This window comes from Hippocampus comes, unplaced genomic scaffold, assembly GCF_001891065.2.
Source record: "Hippocampus comes isolate QL1 unplaced genomic scaffold, H_comes_QL1_v1.1 scaffold23, whole genome shotgun sequence".
NCBI classification, from domain to species: Eukaryota; Metazoa; Chordata; class Actinopteri; order Syngnathiformes; family Syngnathidae; genus Hippocampus; species Hippocampus comes.
The window spans coordinates 562,168-582,048 of NW_017806066.1; the positions used below are offsets into that span (position 1 = coordinate 562,168).

The 19,881-nt window shown below is 43.6% G+C and overlaps 2 protein-coding genes and 1 long non-coding RNA gene across 7 annotated transcripts in view; 1 reads left to right on the plus strand and 2 right to left on the minus strand.

Moving 5' to 3' along the window:
• The window catches only part of LOC109530008 (ral guanine nucleotide dissociation stimulator-like 1), an 11,115-nt gene extending 9,631 nt beyond the window's left edge, over positions 1-1,484 (minus strand). The window contains exon 1 of the mRNA XM_019893494.1: positions 1,150-1,484. Coding sequence (XP_019749053.1) covers positions 1,150-1,173 — 24 coding nt within the window. The 5' untranslated portion in view covers positions 1,174-1,484. The remainder of the gene's footprint in view (positions 1-1,149) is intronic.
• Positions 1,485-4,648: 3,164 nt separating this feature from the next.
• Positions 4,649-18,744, minus strand: LOC109530007 (choline transporter-like protein 2). 5 transcript variants are annotated; one of them, XM_019893491.1, is made up of 22 exons: positions 18,565-18,742; positions 12,004-12,052; positions 11,848-11,921; positions 11,676-11,760; positions 11,160-11,244; positions 10,904-11,017; positions 10,740-10,800; positions 10,319-10,442; positions 10,114-10,197; positions 9,918-10,030; positions 9,454-9,585; positions 9,051-9,150; positions 8,863-8,955; positions 8,684-8,768; positions 8,179-8,441; positions 7,999-8,093; positions 7,554-7,657; positions 7,413-7,486; positions 7,262-7,332; positions 6,957-7,045; positions 6,725-6,809; positions 4,649-5,335 (listed from the first exon to the last, which is right to left on the minus strand). In XM_019893491.1, the coding sequence occupies exons 1-22, from the start codon at positions 18,590-18,592 to the stop codon at positions 5,229-5,231; spliced, it is 2,115 nt and encodes a 704-aa protein (XP_019749050.1). In that variant the 5' UTR covers positions 18,593-18,742; the 3' UTR covers positions 4,649-5,228. The 5 variants fall into 5 exon arrangements, with proteins under 5 accessions (XP_019749050.1, XP_019749049.1, XP_019749048.1 ...); XM_019893490.1 differs by lacking the exon at positions 18,565-18,742 and adding an exon at positions 13,944-14,363; XM_019893489.1 differs by lacking the exon at positions 4,649-5,335 and adding an exon at positions 5,488-6,245 and having other exon boundaries at positions 18,565-18,744.
• Positions 17,930-18,563, plus strand: LOC109530013 (uncharacterized). Its single transcript, XR_002170933.1, has 2 exons — positions 17,930-18,017; positions 18,091-18,563. It is a non-coding gene; the product is annotated as an uncharacterized LOC109530013 (long non-coding RNA).
• Positions 18,745-19,881: the final 1,137 nt, after the last annotated feature.

Consider the following 19,881-nt stretch of genomic DNA (forward strand, 5'->3'; position numbering starts at 1 on the left):
CACACACACACACAGACACACACACAGACACACACACACACACACACACACACAGATGCAGCCATTGTGTGTTGTAGAATCTATTGTCGTTGTTTGGCTGCCAAACACATGAAACATTGTGCGCTATTTGTACCCACCGTCAGATATCACCAAGCACAACTGTACGTCAAATGGAAATGAAATGCAATGCATTGACTTGAATAAGCAATCATTGTGGCCACTTTCTTGCACGCCGGGCATTCCCATCATCATCATCTCACCAAAAGGGCTCATTTATAGACTTCAAGCAGTTTGCACGGCCAAAGAAGGTACAGGTATGGGGTGTGTCGAAAAAGTTCCCAAAGTGGACCTATTTTCAACCCAAACGTTTGTGTGTTCCCCTTCAATGTGGGACAGACAATCAACCAAAACATCTCCAAAGTGATCCTGTGACACTTGACGGTTGTGGCGGGACAACTCGAGGCTGCTCACAATGTCCCGAGCGTTCCACAGTTTCTGGCTGAGAAGAACATTGCCACACTTGCAGTCACTTGACCTGGCCCCGTGTGATTTTTTTTTTCCCCCCAAAGGTCAATGAGGGTCATCAGGAGGAACCGTTTTGAAGAGGTGGATGACATCAAGACGGCCATGAGGATGAAGCTGAAGAGGGTGTCGAAAGAATGCTTCCAGGAGCGTTTGAAGGCGTGGCACAGAAAACTGGGAAAGTGTGCTTCACTCGGGAGTGGGCTGGGGGCTTACTTTTGGGGTGAAACTTGTCGTTTGGGTTTGAAATATGTCAAAAGCAAATACACCCAGCTCACTGATTCCTATTAGCAATGTGACAAGTGGCCGCCATCTTCAAACCTGATCTGAACACATCAAATGCCTCGAAAATCATCGGTAACAAATAAATTAATGGGGGGGGGGGGACACTGACTGTTTCAGTACATGAACTAGTCTACTGCCCACAATGCTCTTCTCCCCATTAATTTTCCCTTTGCCCTTACGAAGTACATAAGATGCAAATGAACAAAAGCACATTGAGTCCAGTGCTCTTTTTTCCTCAATTGTCTGTATGGTTTGACTTGGCAGATTCATCCTCCACCACCAATTATTTCTCAGAATGGTTTTATAGTTGCTAACTCCATGACAATAAACAACACGTCTTACCATTGTCAGCTCCCATTTTCCCATCTCGCTTCGTTTCTTACGGGGAACGAGTTTCCATCTTCTCTGGACTTGAAATTAACTTCCAGTTGGCGAGACGGTCCCTTTTAGGGCTGCATGCTTGTTCCGGTCAAACTTGCACAAATTGCCGGACGGGGTTACATTACCGCGTTTGATTAAACTTATAAATACGTTAGTAAATAGTGGAAAGTGTTGCCTACATTATACGGACGAATATTAAAAAAAAAAGCCAAGGGGGCGCGTTTGGCGTGCCTGGCAGGGAGATACGAATACAGCACTGAAGAATCTCGGAACACGGATCGGTAACACCGGTGCCACTCGCTGCTTTTTTATACAGTGGGAGGGGCCAAATTGGCGGAGAGGCGGGGTGCGCCCCGCTCGCCAGCCAATCGTTTCTGCTTTTTCACTTCCGGTTACACCTACTCCCTAATAACAGCAGTCAAGTATTGCACTTTTTTAATGCCGTTTAGTGGATTTTATACAGGGGTGCACACATAAGTTTGGTGTGGTTCTCAAATGAGTACGAGAAGTATTTTGTTTGGTCCTCGTTTTGTTCCACACCCCCTTTCCCCGCCCTGAAAAAAACCCTGGTTCAACTCGGAGACAAACAGCGCATTTACTACCAGCACACTATTATTTTGTCCATTTTTGTTTGGTGTTGGGAAGCACCACAGGATGGTCAAAACATGAACTGTCATTTCCTTCAGTCTCAGTCTACCTTAATCAAAAAGGAAAAATTCATTAAGAAAAAAAAAGTACCGCGCTTCCTGATTTCAACACGTTGGTTATAGATTACATTTTCAAAGATGAGCCTGTGTGAGTTCTGTCAATGTTTTTCCTCCACGTTGTTCACTCAGAGTAGACATGAAGCACCCAGAGAGGTTTACGATGCCGCATACTGATCATTGCTTCAACTTGGAAGTCAGAGGTTACATGAGCTAGACAACACATGGCCTGCCATTTTGAGCGTCATCTCAAACAGAGCACATTTTATTTCATCTTGGAAACTACTGACAAGTAACTAAATTAACCACATTCTAACTTGACATGGCCCAACTTTCTAACGAAGAACATGTTTGTGTACTGTGTTTTTAGGAAACAAAATCAACACATGACTATTATATCGCAATATGTTTTTGAGCGCTATCTCTCAGAGATAATGAACACCATGTGCTCAACTGCGAGCTCGGTTTTTAGTTTAGTCTGTCCTGAAGAGTTCATTGTGAATCCACGTTAAATCATTGACATTTCGTCAGAGTTGGAGACTCGAGCCATCTCGACGTGGACTCGTTCGAGTCGCTGTTTTGATGACCTGTGAATTGATTTGAGACAGGATGACAGACCTGGTTTTTGTGGATTTTATTTTGTTTGTTGAAAGATAAAACGCACAAGAGATCAGATGTTGGTTTTTAAATAGCGTACAGTTGAGTTAAAAAGTTTTGTAATAAATATGGTTTTCAAGTCAATTAAATGTCATTGATAAACAGGAAATGGAGTTGGGATGGTTTGAATCAAAAGTTAAAAACTGTACATGGTATGAATATGGCTTTATAAACCCATCCAACCATTTTTTTTTTAATCCGCTTCTCCTCATGAGGGTCGCGGGGCGTACAGGTGCCTATCCCCAGCTGTCTTCCGGCAGTTCGCCCTGAACTGGTTGCCAGCCAATCGCAGGGCACGCATAAGCGAACAAACATTAATATTAAATCGATGATTATAAAAGTTGTGTTATGTAGAGATGTGCACGACTTGACATGAAAGTGGAGACTTGAGATTTACTTGAGACTTGTGACTGGGTTTCATGCCTGTCTTGCGTTTGTGGATTTCTGGAATTCAAAGCCCTCAGAGAAAGATGTGCACAGAGGTTACACTGTTGTCAAGGAATGCAGACAAACATTTCTTTATCGACACAAGAGGCAGATAGGCTACTCGTTACACAGTATTTGCAATCATATGACTTGGGTGTCAAATCATGCATCGTCGGGGGGCGTCCATAAAGGCTTTATAAAAAGTTTGCTGCAGTTTAACAATCACCACCTAAATCATGAGGTTCCAGGAGAAAATGCCATTCAAATGTCAAATGAATATCGAGACCTTTGAGACCAATCACAGCAATTCGATTTCTGAAGATTCGGAAGTTCAAAATGTAAGACTTCTGGGAACATTCCACTTTGTAGTTTGGAGCCCCTTGAAATAAAAGAATATTTTGCACTTCAATTGATCATCATATGACCTACTGAAAGGAGAATGTAAACATCCCTCACCCTTAGAATAACATCCATACATTTTTTTCTGTGATGTTTTGCTGAGACGACAGATGGCTGGCGAACGCACAAACAGTCATCAATGGTTTGGCCAGAATGACCACGTGAGCGCAAGCAAGAAAACCAACATTCTCAATAATCCAGCGGTAAAATGCATTTCTCCTGTCCACCAATGTTCACCGTTGAACTTGCATATAGAAATCAGGCGTGGGTCGAAATGAGCTTCTGACGGTGTGATAACCATGGGCATCCGTTTTTCCCTGAAATTTATGGCACTTGAAATGGAGATCTCATCGCTTTCATGATTGACCTTTGATATTTCAATATTTGGCATGGATACATATTCACTCGGCTCTCACGCACGTGCCGTTTCTCATCATCCGGGTTGCTCATATCAAGGGCCCCGCTGCGGCTGCTCGGGTGTTCTCCATGGAGACTGGAGTGCGCGCCAACCCTAAGTGGCCGGCATGCTTTATTGATCACTCGAGAGCGATGACGCACAATTGCTGAATAAACAACCTTTTGTGAGGCGCCTCCTGAATTATCAGTAGGAGTGCCAACCGATCCAAATGAAGTCGTATATCTTGCAGCACATATCACGCTCGTAAATGGTTGAGGTCCGGGCACTGAGATGACCTCGACAATGTTCAGTATGAGACTATGCTTCTGCAAATAAGAAAATATTTGAAGGCTTTTTAGCATCTTAACCAGTCATGCCAATAATTATGGCGGGCTCTGTATTTTTTAATTTACTGCCATAGAAAGGCAAGGCAAACAAACGTCCGTGTGCATTCTCGGTCATCAACCAGCAAAAGCAAACAAAAGTTGGAAAGGCAACACTTCCGCATCACTGGGAATTTGCGAGCCCGATTGCAGGTGCCGTATAATACTGAGAACGGAGACATTCTGAAACACGTCCGCCGTTATTTTGGCATTTCATTGAAATTGCTTTTGAGCAGGTGCCCATGTTTTCAGCAACTTTTGTTGAAAGTCAGACAAATATCAGCAGTGATATGAGGACCGAAACTAAATCCATAAGGACTGTTGAGTGGACTACAATGAAACATGTATCATGCTGTGCACCATCGCTAAGGGTTAGAACGCATGCCGTCTTGTGTGCTTGTCAATGCAGTTGGTCTCCAATGGGCGGGGGCTGGTGTGCTGTGGGGGTAGCTGCATGTAAACGTTCTCGTATAATGACGACTAAAGATATGAAATATACAAAACGTGTTTACTTTTATTTCCAAAAAACATTTGCAATTCAAGCCATACACAAAAATTGTCATTAAAAAGTGACATTAAACGCAGTACAAAATATGCTTCAGCACATCAGATGTGACATGCAGTGCGTACGCAGCCTCACGTTGGTCAGACGATGGCTTTGGAGTTTAAAACAAACCCCCCAAAAAAAAACAAACACACAACAAACCAAAAACTAAGTAATGCACGATTATACATTTCCAAAAAAATTGCTTTAAATCTTACCTTCATGTAAACACACATGCACTGGTGCTTTATTTGCCACCAAAAAGTACGAATATGGATGTTTACTGCACTGCAAATATACAATATAAGCTTAGACGTTAAAGTCCAGAAAGCCGCATAATAAATAAATATGTGATGTACTGTACGTCTCTGAATTCCTTAAACGCAAATCCTCTTTGAGACTGATCGTGTAACATACAAATGCGGTTATCACCTGAGGGTTCCGAGAAGCATCAGGATCTTTCTTGTGCTCTGTGATTATTAGATCTGCTCGCCATCACGCCACATGAACGCGAGCAGGGAGGACCCGCTCTACTGAGCTGCCGCATTCTTGTTCTTCTTGTTCAGGACTTTGCGGAGGCTCTCGGGCATGAGGTATGGCCTCTCGGGACTGCCATCGTTCCTCTCAAGATCCTCCACTAAAGAGAGAAAGAGGAACAAAAACAAAAAGTTCACTTTGACGTGATTAGCATTGTTTGACTTGGGCTTTATCATAAAAAAATAAAAAAAATAAAAAAAAAACGTCTCCAAGTCTACTTCAAAAGATCACATTTGAACTTCGAATCCCGAATCTCGTTTCCATGAGTTCCGCTTTATTATATCAAGTACATTGGCAAACATGTCAAAAGTTCGGAGGCGTTGCCGTCCAAACTAGGTAAGACTCGCAGTAAAAACGGAAAAGCCGACGGTACCCGTACAAGGCAAATCAAGCTTCTAGGTCATTCAGTGTTAGCACAGATCAATTACTTTCGGGCTTCTAACTCTCAATTTTTACATTCTAAGATGCATTCACATGATCAGTAAATTAGGAAAGTAGGCACATAAGTGGTGTCAATCAAATGGCTACTGGCCGGCAGCACAAATACATTACAGCCAAATCACCCCCCCGCCCCCCTAAACTTTTTCCATTGCGTTTAACACTCCGGGAAAACGGCAGACATTTCACACATGTCGTTTGGAGACGTGTTGACAGTACCGGTATTCAGCTGTCTTAAGATGACTTGGGTGCTCATTAAACTTCCCTGTTTTGGATACTTGCCACTTCTGAGCATGCCTGCGAGAGATAAGGCTCAAAAAAACAACAACAAAAAAAAAAAGGAGACCCATCTCCTTCGTTTCAAAGTAAAAGCTAAGTGTCTTTGTCAAAATTCCTTTCTATGAACGATGCGGCCTCCTCTTTAAAGTGTTTCTCTCCACTGAGTTCTTCATCCGGTAGCGGAGCAGAAGACGGTGGACCCTCCGCCTTGTTCTTCCAGAGAATCTCACGGAGAGTAGCGGACATGTAATAAGGCCTCACAGTGGAACCATCGTTCCGCTCCAGGTCTTCACCTTCATTTGCGTGTGAATGTGTGCCACGTTCATGAATGGGTGAGACGTTGAGTTATGAGGTCAAGGTGAGAGGAAAGGTGTTAAAATTGGCAGGGAGGAAAGAGGATGGGAGTGCGTTGAGGGGAAGGAGGGGAAGAGACAAAAAGAGAAAGTCAAATAGCAGGCAAGCAAGCAAAAAGTCACCACAAATCCCTTGTTCGGAAAAATACTTTTTTTTTTTTGTGGGGAAGACTTAGTAAGCCACAGAATGAAATGGTAGTTTCATTAATTGCGCTGTTTTTAAGACACCCATTTACATGCGGACAGCCCCACACCAAAAGCAAAGCAATAGCTCCGAGGACCAAGTTCTGGTCAAGTTGAATGACTCAAAATCATTTTCTGCTCAAGATACAGACAGTAGTTGCAATACTTTTTTTTTTTCTGACGGCGAGTGTTTCATGCAGCACATGATAAGTGACCAGTGAGGAGGTTGTACTCACAGAAGCAGAGGAAAAGTGTGTCCACGCACATCGCGTACACACTGAAGAATCCGTGGGCAATGAGATAGGAGCCAACCACCACAGTCTAGTACGGACACAAGCATCATTTATTAAGAAAAAAAAAACACTCAGCAATAATAAGACAACATTGTGAGAAAGCTCTTGCATCATAATGTGATGATTATGTAACGATCAAGTGTTTTTTTTTGTTTTTTTTAAATCGACGACTCACCAGGATTGGCACCCAGTAGTAGTGGAGATGTGGGGCGGTGTCCTCAAAGGCCTTCACTCTCCCAGAGAAGAAGAAAAAGGCAAAGACCCCTGGAGCAGGAGACAAGCAAGTTTAGCACTCCAACCGCCGTAAGTATGTCATTGTCTTTTATCGCGTCCGACACTTTCACCAAGATCAAAGAGCTCTGATTTGGGGGAGGTCAAACTAAAAGCGATGCAATCCGCGTGTATGTTTGCAGAGCCAAGAGTGAATGCCTCAGGGAAAATTCGAATCAAGCGTGAAGAGCACAGATGACAAACGCTCACCCACGAGTCCAACGATGAGCAGTTTGCCCAAAAACAAAAGGAAATCTGTCACTTTGTCCAGCACCGCCACCCTAAGAAATACAGTTCAGTATTTTTCGAATCACGCACGGCTTTGAACTCGATTTAAAAATAGAAAAAAAAAAGGATGAACCTGATCATATTCCTCATGAGCAGGAAGAAGGCGTCTCTGGCGGACGTGCAGAAGTTTTTGCCATATATCGCCACCTAGTGGCCAAAAGTGAAAAAAGCACGTTTTATTAGAAAGCCATTTGGACCAATCCAGACAACTCACCATAATGTAGGCGTTTCTGTTTAAGAACTTGATGCATTTCTCCAAGCACCAAAAGCAGCACTTGAGACAGCACATGAGGAATCTGGTACACTTATTGTGGGCTCCTGGAAGGGAAATAAGAGTCGAGTCTCAAGCTGTGCCAAGAACAACGTGGAATGTGTGCATTTTCTCTAAGGTCTTTCTTCTTTAGCACATAGACGGTGCCATGCAATCGCCTTTTTTTTTTCTTTCAATGATTTGAGTCAAAGCAATCACTTGGATACAGTACAAGGCAGAGTTAAACCTCAAAATGAATTCATTTTACTCCCAATGGGTGGGAACGATGCAGAGTGTATGGGGCCAGCTCAGGAACGAACAAAAATCAATGTGATGCGCCCAAGACCTGCCCAGTACACTGCTCCGGTCTACGTCATACTAAAACGTCGACAAAAAGTGAGCGACCGACCTTTAAGTTTATGGTCCAGATACTCCAGCAGAACTCGAATGATCTGAATGATTGAAAGGATGAGGGAGCCAAACGCCAGGGTTCCTGTGTGATACCTAAAACAATACAAAATTTGCTCAAGCCGCAGGTGGTCAAGCGAAGAAAAGATGCACGGTGAAGAAGAAAAAAAAAAAAACACACCTGAGAGATCTGCCAAGAGAAGAAAATATGGGGAAGGAAGGCATGTCGTCTGGCTTGACAAAAGCCCAATAGTAAGAGGCAAAGGCCCCCGCCAAAGTCATTTGCCCCAGCGCCGTGACAAAGTTGGCACACCAAAAGAAGAGAAAGACGTTGTAGAACTGCAAGCCAATCAGGTATTTGTGGTAAACAGTCTCGCCGCCGTAGAAGGCAAAAAGGCACTCCGAGTCCGGGCACTGCGCCTTCATGGCTGTGGTCGTGTAGTTCTGCGCACACACACACACACACACACACACACACACACACACACACACACACAAGCGTCCAATCAAACATATTTGGATTCATTGATGCACGTAAAACATGAAGTTCCAACATTTTACAAGCGAGCTAACTATAACAGGGAAAAAAAAGCCAACCAAGCAAGAGATGCTTGAAGACTTCATTCTGAAATTCACACACATAGGGGAAAAATAAATCCAATAAATAAATCAAATCAACAACTCACAGCTGGATCGCACGTTTTCCTTGAGTGCTCGCACGCCGTGTCGTTGAACACTTTGTAGATCGGTTCGTTGGAAGTAGACAGGAAACTGAACAGTTATGTCAAGGACAACCATTACGAAGAGGATAATTGTTGCAGATGATGTTCTTTGCAGCGTCAGGCCAATGGAGGAGGAAGGATACACAGCGGTGGTGGCCCAGTAGGCGATGACGATAGCCAGCAGGAGAAAAGTGAACAGCGGGTAGAGGAGAGAACACATCACATGTCCAATCGCCCTGCGAACACGACATGATCATCGCTTCTACTCTCTCAGCCCAAGATGAAGATGAACTTCAGCTTTGCTGGCTACAGTTCAAAAGGCATCACGTACTTGCTGGCTTCTTTGATGAGTGCAATGGCAATTAAAATCCTTTTCCTGAGGAAGATGAGTAGAAGGATGATGATCACTTCCACGATGGCCAGAATGATCACTGAAAGGAAGAAGAAGAGCGGAGGTGAGAAACGGCAGGATTGGAGGACACCCGCCGCGCAGCGGATTTCGGCTCTCCGAGGTCCCCTTTGAAATGGTAAGCGGCAGCTGGCTCGGTAATCGTGTGACATCATACAATGCAGAGTCAGCTGGCAAATAATTAAGAGCCTGGCCCGTGACGACGGCCGTCGTTTTCTGTAAATGGAAGGCGCCCGCTGGCAAGAGCTTATGGAGCGTACACCAAACCAAACGGGAGAGGGCTTGGATGAATGCATCTGTAAGGCACACTTCATGTTGAACTTACTGAAGGCCAGCCAGGTCTGTCGGATCTGAAGGTAGACTGTGAAATCTGTCTGAAAGCCAAGATCCTGCAGGGTCACATCAGCTCCAGGCGTACCCTTGAGGGCGGCGTACTCCATGTAGCAGTGGAAGATGCCTAAAATACAAATACGGCGTTTCAAAGAAGCGTTAGCTTTTCCATTGTAAAGCAAGCACCTTTGTGGTCGACATTTTAATTTTCAGGCAGTGTCACGTCATATATTGTTTTGATGTCACCATCAAAACAATATATGGGGGGGGGGGCGTGAAACTAGTAAGTACGTTCTCAAAGCAGGCTGGCCATCACCGGACAGACGGACTGGGCCAGTCTGAAATAAAGAGGGACTGACGTTCTCACCATTGTCATTTTGTTCCTGTATCAACACATTCGCGCGTCTGTATGGAGTCAATTTATCAACGGATGGGTATGAATGGTCTGTAAAGTCTTACCGTATCCGATCACTATTATCACCAAGGCTACCATGATCCAGACCATGATCCCTGCCAGGAAGCGCAGGAGAACGATGAAGATCAGGCTGAGGACGGTGGCAAGAACCAAACCTCTGGAGAGAGAGTGACCAGGTTGAGCAGGGAAGGGAAAGAAGACAACAATCTGCGCTTTGCACAATTTTCAAAGGGGTCTTACATCAGGATCCAGTACCAAGACCGCGTGTAATCCTCAAAGATTTTCATCACCACCTGGCGAGCTTCAATAACCACAGTAGCATTCCTGGGGGGAGGGGTGGGGGGTACGACGCAGATTATTGGAATAATTTAAAGCGAAAGATCATATTTTGAGTGTATAAATATTTTCGCAAATGATGGCCGATGACTGATTGTCCAGCACTCACTTCACTCCGTCGACAAGATCCTTGGCATCTCTCATCTTTCCAGTTCCATCGTCAAAGTGAGAGCTGTTTCCGACAGTTATCATTCCTCCTTTTTTACCCAAAGCTGGGAAGCACCTACGGGTGACTGAAACAAAATTCAACGGGGGGGGGGAATAAATAAAGTTTGTCACATACTTCTGCAAAACTGCATGACATCATGTACGCATTTTCATGAGAATTAGTCAAGCAAGAACCTGCAACTTCACACGGCAAAGCATTTGGCAATACTGCAACCAGATTTGCAAAGTTTGAGGAAGTGATACATAAAAGTGGGGGAAATATCCCCTTTCATTATTTCTGATACATGCTACTGGGAAAATATGTTTTAGAAAAAAAAACTGATGGGAAAATGTGCCAAAAGATGCACACAGAGTAAACTCACAAGGCTTGCTGGGGGTCAGCATGGCAGGACAGAGACCTGACTTGAGGATTTCGGTGACGGCCTGTAACGATGTTCAAAGTGGTCAGGCGGTGCGGGAGGGGAAAAAAAAAAAAAAACGTGCGCTTGAAACGGAGATGGTTGATGAGCACAACTTAAAACCCCACCATGGAGTTGGTCACGCCTTCCTTGCAGAAGGACTTGTAGTAGTCAAAGTCTTTTCTGTTACTGTAAGCTTTGATCAACGTCATGAACTTCTCAGGGCACTTCTCCACACACATCTGAAGGGGGAAAGAAGAGCGGCGGCGTCATTCGACCACAGGCGAAAATACTGGGGCTCAAAAGTACATTGTGAAAGGACGCAAGCGTGTTTACGACGCGCGACAAAAGCTGCGGAGTGGTACAACAAATCAAGAAACAAACCTGTGTGGTCGGACACTGGAACTCCAGCAGCACCATGGGGCTGGCACACTTCATAATGTTGAAGTAGAACAACAGCGGCTTCTTCCTGAGAAAGGCGCAACAAAATAATGCACGTAAATTTGGGATGCTACCGTGAGGCGTTTCCAAGCACCGGTAAATGAAAACAAATTGTCAACACTCTTGTTGTGTGTTTATTTGAGCAGAATTATACGCTCCCCCATGTGAATCTACATCGAAAAATAATATCGACAACGCGATACTATAAAAGGAAGGCTTGCGGTTGTCAGACTGCAATGATATGATCTGGCGTCCCACTCGTCTGAATGAAGCAGCCGTTTTGAGCCGTCTTACAGAGGCGGCCATTTTGCCACAGTTGCTCAGGGGCGAAGGTCAGGACCAGTCACCGCTCACCTGTTTTGTGAGTGTGCTCATGTGACAGTCGCAAGCCGAGCCGTGATCGCTCATTGCCTCAGCCTAGGCTGTCATGATAACGCGGATGCGTGGGTAGGGACTCACTCAAGAGGGGTACCGGCCTGCCCGCAGAACTGGCCTCGGCTGTCCGTGGGATAGATCACCTTCCTGGGGTCACCCTGCGACCAAGCTGAATCAAGAAAATACATTGCCACGTTATAGATTCTATTGGCGTATGCACGGTGGGCAAAAATCTGCTGGGCTGCCCTTTTCTTACCAAGTATTCCCACTCCAATATAACATAATATGGCAATAATGAAGAGGATGCAGCACACAATGTCCGTGCAGCCCCTGGAGACAAGAGCATATTTTGGATCAAAACAAAACAACGATTCATCCAACTTGTGAGAAAGCGTAATCGTTCCCCTCTCACCTCTTCTGGAGTGGGCCCTTGAATGTGGGGTCATACTTCCGGGGCTCGCCTGTTTAACAGAGGGGACTTTATTCAATCTCACATTCAACAATGTCAACAAAAACCTTTACTCCTTGGAATCAAATTCACACACACAAAAAAAAAAAAAGGAAACCAATTCAGAGTGGCACAGCAGTATGCTCCAGCTTTCCTCCCATGTTTCCCCACAGGCAGACATGCCTGGCAACCCAGAAAATTCCTCCTTGGCGACTCACTGGCATGAGCCAAAGCAGAGAAACAATCAGTCAATGGGAGATGGACATCAACGAGAGATCACTTCATCCTTTGTTGTACTGCGTTTTAGGAGTTGACAGTAGCAGTCGGATTGTGCAAAGTAGTCTACCGATTCCTACTTCACACCATTTGGTGTAGCTACAAGAGGATTGTTCGACCTCGCATTGGTGCAATTCCAATTCGATTTTAAATTTTAATGTTTGTAGTGTACAATTCTATAATCTGCAAAAGAAAATGGCTGCCATGACAACTTCAAAAGGAAAGCTGATGAGTTGCAACTCAACCCGACTGTATTTTGAGAGCACTTTCAAACAACCGCCGCTACATACAAAAGTGCTGGACGTGGAGCAAAAATAAGTCATAAAACAAACAAATAAATAACAATAAGACAGTAGAAAGAAGAAAAACAGTCAAACAAAGATTCAAGTCTCATGCGGAGTCAAAAGCCAAACAATAAAAATGCATTTTAAGATGAGTTTTAAAGATGGACGGCGAGGCAGCTTGCCGAACGTTCATTCCAAAGAGAGGGTGCGGCAACAGAAAAGACTCCATCCCCTATGAGGCCGTTTAGTTCTTGCTACCTCTAATAGTGTCTGGTCCAGAGACCCGACACACCGGGGAGGTGCCCAGGAGCTCAGAGAGGTAAGGTGGGGCAAGGCCATTTCGAGATTGAAAAAAAAACAAAAACTGGATCTTCAAAAGAACTTCAAATGAGCCAGTGAAGAGATGCCAGAGTAGGAGTGATGCGCTCCCTCTTACGAGTACCAATCAAGAGGCGAGCGGCAGCGTTGTGGACCAACTGGAGATGCTTCATGGAGGATTGGCTAACTCCAAAGTCAAGTGCATTACAATCATCCATACGAGATGTGCCGAAGGCATGCATGACTGTTTCTAAGCGCTCTTGAGAAAGGACAGGCGGTTTACGTTTGCCAACTGTTCAAGATGAAAGAAGCTGGATTGAACAACGGCACCAATTTAAAAATCACTACCCCGTTCAAGTCCCAAATTTGAAGAGAACACTATTTTTGGCAAGTTTCAGTTTCATATTTGCGAACAGTGGAGGCGGGGTTTTAACTCGCGCATGAAGAGAACTGCATTTGTGGCGAGGTGATGAGATCAGAAAATCTAGAAAACAAGATTTGATTAAATATATAGGACGGCGTCTAGACAAGCGACAGCAGTCTTTGCATCTCAATTGCGGATGCTTTTAAGGGGATGAATGCTGCAAGAGCATTTATGAGAGTGGCTCTTAGAGAAACCACTTCCTGAAACATTGTGAGTGCTTCTTGTTGTCAGCGCATGCAAGGATGTCACAGTGTTTGTTACTTTCAGACGATACTCTTCAAAGTTCAGAGCGGCCTAGGTTTCACCCAATCCGGAGGTCTCTGTACAGTTTCAAAGCATTACATCGGTTTGAAATGGTAGCGTTCAGTTCGTCGGGAGTCGAACATCAAGTGTTCAAATGAAAGAAAGCAAAACAAAGGGGTGAGGCTCCCTCCTCCTGTTCACACCTGGATAATCAGCGGCAAGCCCGTACACAAAGCGGACATGCCGTTAGCAGTGCTACTCCAACCTTGAATCACTGCGACGCAATTCATTTTCAAAGACATACAGATGAAAAATATGCTGGGAGGCGAAGGCGAAACTTGAGCCGGAAGGGTAGTTACCATGTTTTCCATAATATTGGCCTTCCTCTGGCATCTTGAAATTCCTTCCTGAGGCTAATGTTGAAATGTGCAGACAACCCTTGTGGCTTTCCTTCCAAGGACGCTTATCTGTCGCTTTCTTTCCACGGGTGTCGTTTCTTTTAGAAAGGCGAGGACGGGTAAGGCCCCGCGTGGGTAGAAACCAGTCTAACCTGTCCTCCTTAGCCTGGCCCGTCGACAACGCACCACCTTCCTCTCGCCCCCCCCCCCTTCCCTTCCCCACCTTGTTTATCCTGAAACAAGTGTCTTTTCCCAATCGGTGTGCCACCTGTGTATCTCCTCCTCTCAACTCGAAAAAAGAAGCCTCTCTCTCGCCCTCTCTCTCACTGGCTTCTTGTTGTTGGCCTCCAGAGATCAGAGGAGGCGAGTCAACTCATCTGTGGGAAGACTGGGAGGGACACAGGGGAGAGGCGTGTCCGTGTGAAAGAAGGGGTGGAAACTTTTGGTGCAGAAAAGCGGGAACGGAAAAAGAACAAGTTGAGCCGATGTGATGAGAAACACATGTTTTCTGAAAACCAGGGCAAATGCGGACTCCACTGGTAGTTGGTGTCTGTCCTTCGGAGAACAGACTAAACAGTACTCCATTTACTTTGCTTTGGAACATTTGGACACGCTCCGATGTTAAAATCTCAGTGTTTTGATATGCGCCTTGATTTGTGGGATATTGTGGAGCCGAATCTCTGTAATCAGCAGTCAAGTCAGGACGGCGGATGAATTTGCGATTTGAACAAAGAGCCCACAGTGTGACTAAATGCCCAAATGCATATTTAGAACAGACGATGACATCACGGAACATGACTGTACTTTTCCATTCGTTTTGTTTTGGTGAGCAATTGACCGGCACATGGATGGACCGGTTCAAAAATGGCCTTCGCTGCAGCGCCAACCCCTCTCGTGCAGCACGATAGGAGTTACAACAGTCATCCGCTGAATCAAATAAAAACAATGAAAGAAAAAAAAAAAGAGGGTTCGAGTGGCATTTGTAATGGCACATTTAAGGGGATGCAAAGTGGCGGCTCTGATAACAGTTTTAATCTGCTAAAAGCGCTCCACAGGAAGCTAATCCATTTCCACATTTTGAAGCTAAACATCTTGTAAAAAAGTGAATTTAATTATTCGGTTTGCAGATGGCATTTCCTACCTGTGAAATCGCATTAATCGGAAAGCACAATACATGACACTCTTCGTGGAGTGAAACACAAAGATGGAATCAATGGAATTAACAAAAGTAACACAAATATTTTTTCATTCCACTTGTGTTTGTCAAGCTCGGGCTGTCAGCGTTTGAATGAAATCTATTGCACTTCATTCCGCATGTTCAGTTTGGGTCGAATTATTGGCCTGAAACACAAACAGTCACTAGGAGGTTGCGAAACCATTTATTTGGTTGATTAAATTCAGATTATTAAGGCACCTCAAAAAAATCCCCCAAATTCCTCAATCTGGCAAAGTCATATTGTAAATTAAAAAAAAAAAATCAACAGTAAAATTATTGTATGTTTGTTTATTTCTGAAAATAACTTTCTATATGATCTTCCTTGACACACTACAAAGAGAACTCAAAGCATCGCTTTTGAACACGTGGGGAGCCTAATGAGGAAAAACCGGGAGGCTAATCTGCGGAAAGGCTTTCATTTGATTGATTGATTACAGAGTGTAAAGAGTGGACTCAAGACCAATGGGAACAAAAAAAAATCCTGTGGTTCAGATCTTAGTGCCAACTGTGCCTGCCTGCCTGCGGGGGCCGGGTCAAGATCTATCTATAGTTCTCAATGTAAAGCACACCCCGCTATCTAAAATTAAGCTTTGCCAGACTAGCCTGTACTCATTTTTGCAATTGTCACAGTTATAATTGGGTGCACATTTTTCTCTCTAGTTATCTTTGGGTCCAGTGTTAGCTGGCCAGGGGTCAAGATGTGTTTGGTACATACTGCACCTCCAATTCTGGGCCCACCTACCAAAATAAGACATTAAAGTGTTGTCTCTTTAAGGATAAGATGGACTGAACATCTCTAGTCTTATTCCTATCTCATCGTCAATGTCTCATAAACTGGGGGGAAAAAAAACAAAACGAATCAATCAAGTTCCAAGAAAAGTCAAATCTGTATATCTGTATTTTGAAAGTCATATGAAGAAGAGATATGGCCTGCAGGAAAAAACAAAACAAACTACTCGTACTCAAACATGTGAATGACTGACCTTAACAGCGTATATTTGTCATGCTTAGCCAGATGGCAAGAAACTCAGTTAGCAAACTCACATGATCCTGTCTGGGTTATTAAAACGAGGACCCGGCAGGTTAAAATGGAAACAGATGGCTACAACTCTGGAGACATCCTTGGTTGTTTATGATCAGTGGGTAAAAAAAATCAAAAAAAAAGATGATACCGAAGCTCAGCAAAGAGTAAAAAGAATTAAGCGCAAATCTGCTGCATGTGAAAGCTTTGAACAAACGGTCAGAAAGAATTTGAATCATGTTTCAAAGCACTCTTCTAAATATGGCTTCTAATTACAGCTCATGTGAAGCAGGGCATGGCTGCTTCAGTTCCTGACATTGTGGTGCGTGCGTGTTTTTCTTTTACAACTGAAATGACTCCATCATGTGAAGCCCACAGTCCAGAACCAATGAAGAGCTTTCCTCAGTGGCAAGTTCCAGATTTGCTCAACATTGCGGATAGTATGTTTCGCAGTTTTCCATCTGAGTGTAAAAAAACGGCCAGTTTCTGTCGCTCTTCAGACCAAAGGCAACAAAAGTCATTCGACTCAAACCTCGAAAGCTTTTCCACTCACAATAAATCTGGAGATTCCATTTTGGTTTTGTGTGCTTTAACTATTTCTTCCCCAGTACTTTTTAAAAAGCTTTTTTAACATATCTAATGTCGATGTGAATAAAACATGGGGGAATACTGTGATAGCATTGTGTGTTTCAATGACCCAAAGCATCTCTATTAGACCGCATCATCATTGACTACATGTTATAGAGCTCGCTTTGTAACGTCTTCGTTACATCTCAGTGCTCTATGTTCAGAACTTCATAGTGGCTGTTCCCTTTGAAAACACAAAGCTCAGCTACTGCCATGAGAGCAACCGTTGTTGAATGCACTTGACAAGGTTTGTATGGTATCTTTTCACTTTAAGCGCAGACCAAAACAATCCTGTAACGTTCCAAACAAACTCAGACGAACTCTAACCCCAATCGGCCGCCATAATGATGCAACTGCAGCGTAAAACGATGAGCTTGCTAAGCTACCAAACCACATCTTTGGTTTCGCACCCATGAGGTGAATTACGTACAGATTGATCGGATGTTCTCATTGTGAGAAATGAAACAGAGAAGTCGACCCAAGTTTAGAAACCAATCAAGCGAGTCACACCAGAGAATGTGAACTTTAAGCATGAAGGCGCCCTTGTTTTTCATTTGTTCTTTGAATTCGTAGACAAATACACATTTTTAGATCGGATGGGGTATAGCAGGGAAACAAACCAGATGATTCGTATCAGTGAATTGTTCCAAAATGCTGTTAACACAATCCATATTGGCCGCTCTTCCCCCAACAATATCCAAACTGAGGACTTGGAAACTACAAGTTTCCCTAGTTATTGCTTCCTATGAAAATGATCTGAATAAAGACAGTGTCGATGTAATCATCAGTCATCATCTCGGGCCTGCATGCATCGTGTTGCACCATGTGACTTTAGAAGATGACTCAAAACAATTACTCTTCCAAGGAATTTGCAGCCAAATCACCGTTGACAATTATGTCACTCCCCAATGTGTCAGTGAGCACAAATAACGCATATCTGAATCCTTGATACAACCCTGTGTATTTATTTTCGTCATGAAATAAAACGCACACATTAAACGATTGTGGGCATGTATTATGTAAAAAAAAAAAAAAAAAAAAAAAACAAGACAACAAGAATCTCTTTCTTTTTTCTATGTGCATCTTTGTGATACTACACAGCACTGGAATGGAAGGTATAATTACAGCAGAACAACACAAGAACTGGAACAAAGGCGCAGAGAACAGCTCGGTGGGGAAAAAAATGGACCTTCTCCCATTGTTGAAGCTATTTTTTAATAAGCTGTGCTGCACTCTTTCCAAAGCTGGACGTCAGCTAAGTTGCCTGCCATACCAATGTGAGGAATGTGGCAGCAACTGGACAAGCAAAAGGATATTGTTTTAGGACACCGAGCCGGCGCCCCACAACACGGATGGAACAACACCACCAGCTCAATTTAAAACTCTCTATTCTTGCATTTTATTGTGAACGATGTGTATGTACACTTAAAGAGTAGTAGCCAGTAAGTTCCAAGCCTGTAAGTGTTGTTTACTATCAATCATTATATCTATACAACGCAGGATGGCACGAGTGAAAGTGGTCCGACGTTGCCAGCTAGCTCGTAGAAGTAATAATCAAACACATGTCATGAAAACCCATTAAACGCGTAGATTTAATTACCTTGTTTTCAAGAATAACGCAATTGAAGGGTGGCTATGTGTGGAGGAGCTGATGTAAAGTCGTTTTCCTGCTGGCAAATGCGGAACATCTAAACAGCGCATAAAAATAATGAAGTTACCGTATTTGGTTTTCTCTTCCAGTTCCATGGTATCTGAATGTTTCTCTTCACACAAAACGGCTCATAGGCGACGACTTGAGTGTATTTCCAGCCTTGGGAGTGGTTATCGTCACGGACCTCTGCCCATTTGAACACGGGGTAAAAGTCCGCTCCAAAATCTTGACTGCCCTACTACCGTTTAAAGGGGTATTTCTCCAAGAAGAATGCTGACCAATCACAACACCGCGGAAGCTTGATTGGCGTGGCGCTCGACCAATAAGTAACAGGAATCGGGACCTAATGTTGTTTTGCTTCTTCATAACAATACCGTTAAGTGGCAGAAGCAGAAATGGATGGAGCTACTGTACCGTGGCTGTCATTTTTTTCCCTCATTCTCGTTCACGTTCTTAATAATTCCTATTTGATGTCATCACAATCGAGCATGGCAAAACGGCGGTTGAGCATAACCAGAAATTAGATTTATTTTAATTTTAGATGGTTAGAATTCTGCTGTAATCTGACACCAAAAATGGCCCCACCCTCAAAGGGGTGACAAGGCTTGTGTTTTATTGACCCATAAAGCACCAAGCAACATTAATTATACATACAAACTATTCATTTGTAATGTAGACGCAGGACTACCATTGCATGGGTTTACTCGTCTGTACTATGAGTCACGACATCTTGCAGAGGGAGAAGAGCTATGCAGTTGCCCTATTTCAGCAGCTTTGTGACAACCACATTGAATACAATTTAAAATTGTGAGTGTAATGGTTTATGAGCAGTGGGAAAAAGATTAGCAGCTAACTGGTGAGTAGTCCAGGGTGTATCCCATTGCTTCCTCAATGGCCGCTAGGTTGGGCTCCAACTCACCATTGACATGAAAGAAGAGAAGAGGTAGAAAATCAAGGGATGGACAGTTCAAAAAACAAGAGTGATCTTTCAAGTGTTACATTATATAGTCTATAATGTAACACTTGAAAGATCACTGTTGTTTTTGTCTATAATATAAACCCTGTAAATTGAGACGTAAAATGTCACGTGTTCCATAAAGCACTTGGTTACAGCTGCAGCTGTTGCGAAAGCAGCGTTCCAGACTGCCCCTAAATTGGATCATTATACTCCTAAAATTTGAGGAAGTGCAAGTAATTTTTTCTTTATTTTTTGTGCCTGTGTGAGCAGCAAATATGCAGATTTTCCGAAAATATTTCGATTCCTATCTGTTGTTGACAAACTTCTGCTCGACCCTTCAGCCCACTTATCAGTAATATCGAGAAAATGAGTGGAGTGAATATTGACTTCGCAAGGTGACATACAGTGTGCGTCCCTAAAATTTCA

Coding starts and splice junctions, on each gene's coding strand:
- LOC109530007 (XM_019893488.1), bottom strand. CDS start 13,977: ATGCCAGAGGAAGGCCAATATTATGGAAAACATG. Junction 8,442..8,683: donor GGAAAACGTGCGATCCAGCT/GTGAGTTGTTGA, acceptor GTGTGTGCGCAG/AACTACACGACCACAGCCAT. Junction 7,333..7,412: donor CTCATGAGGAATATGATCAG/GTTCATCCTTTT, acceptor TGTATTTCTTAG/GGTGGCGGTGCTGGACAAAG.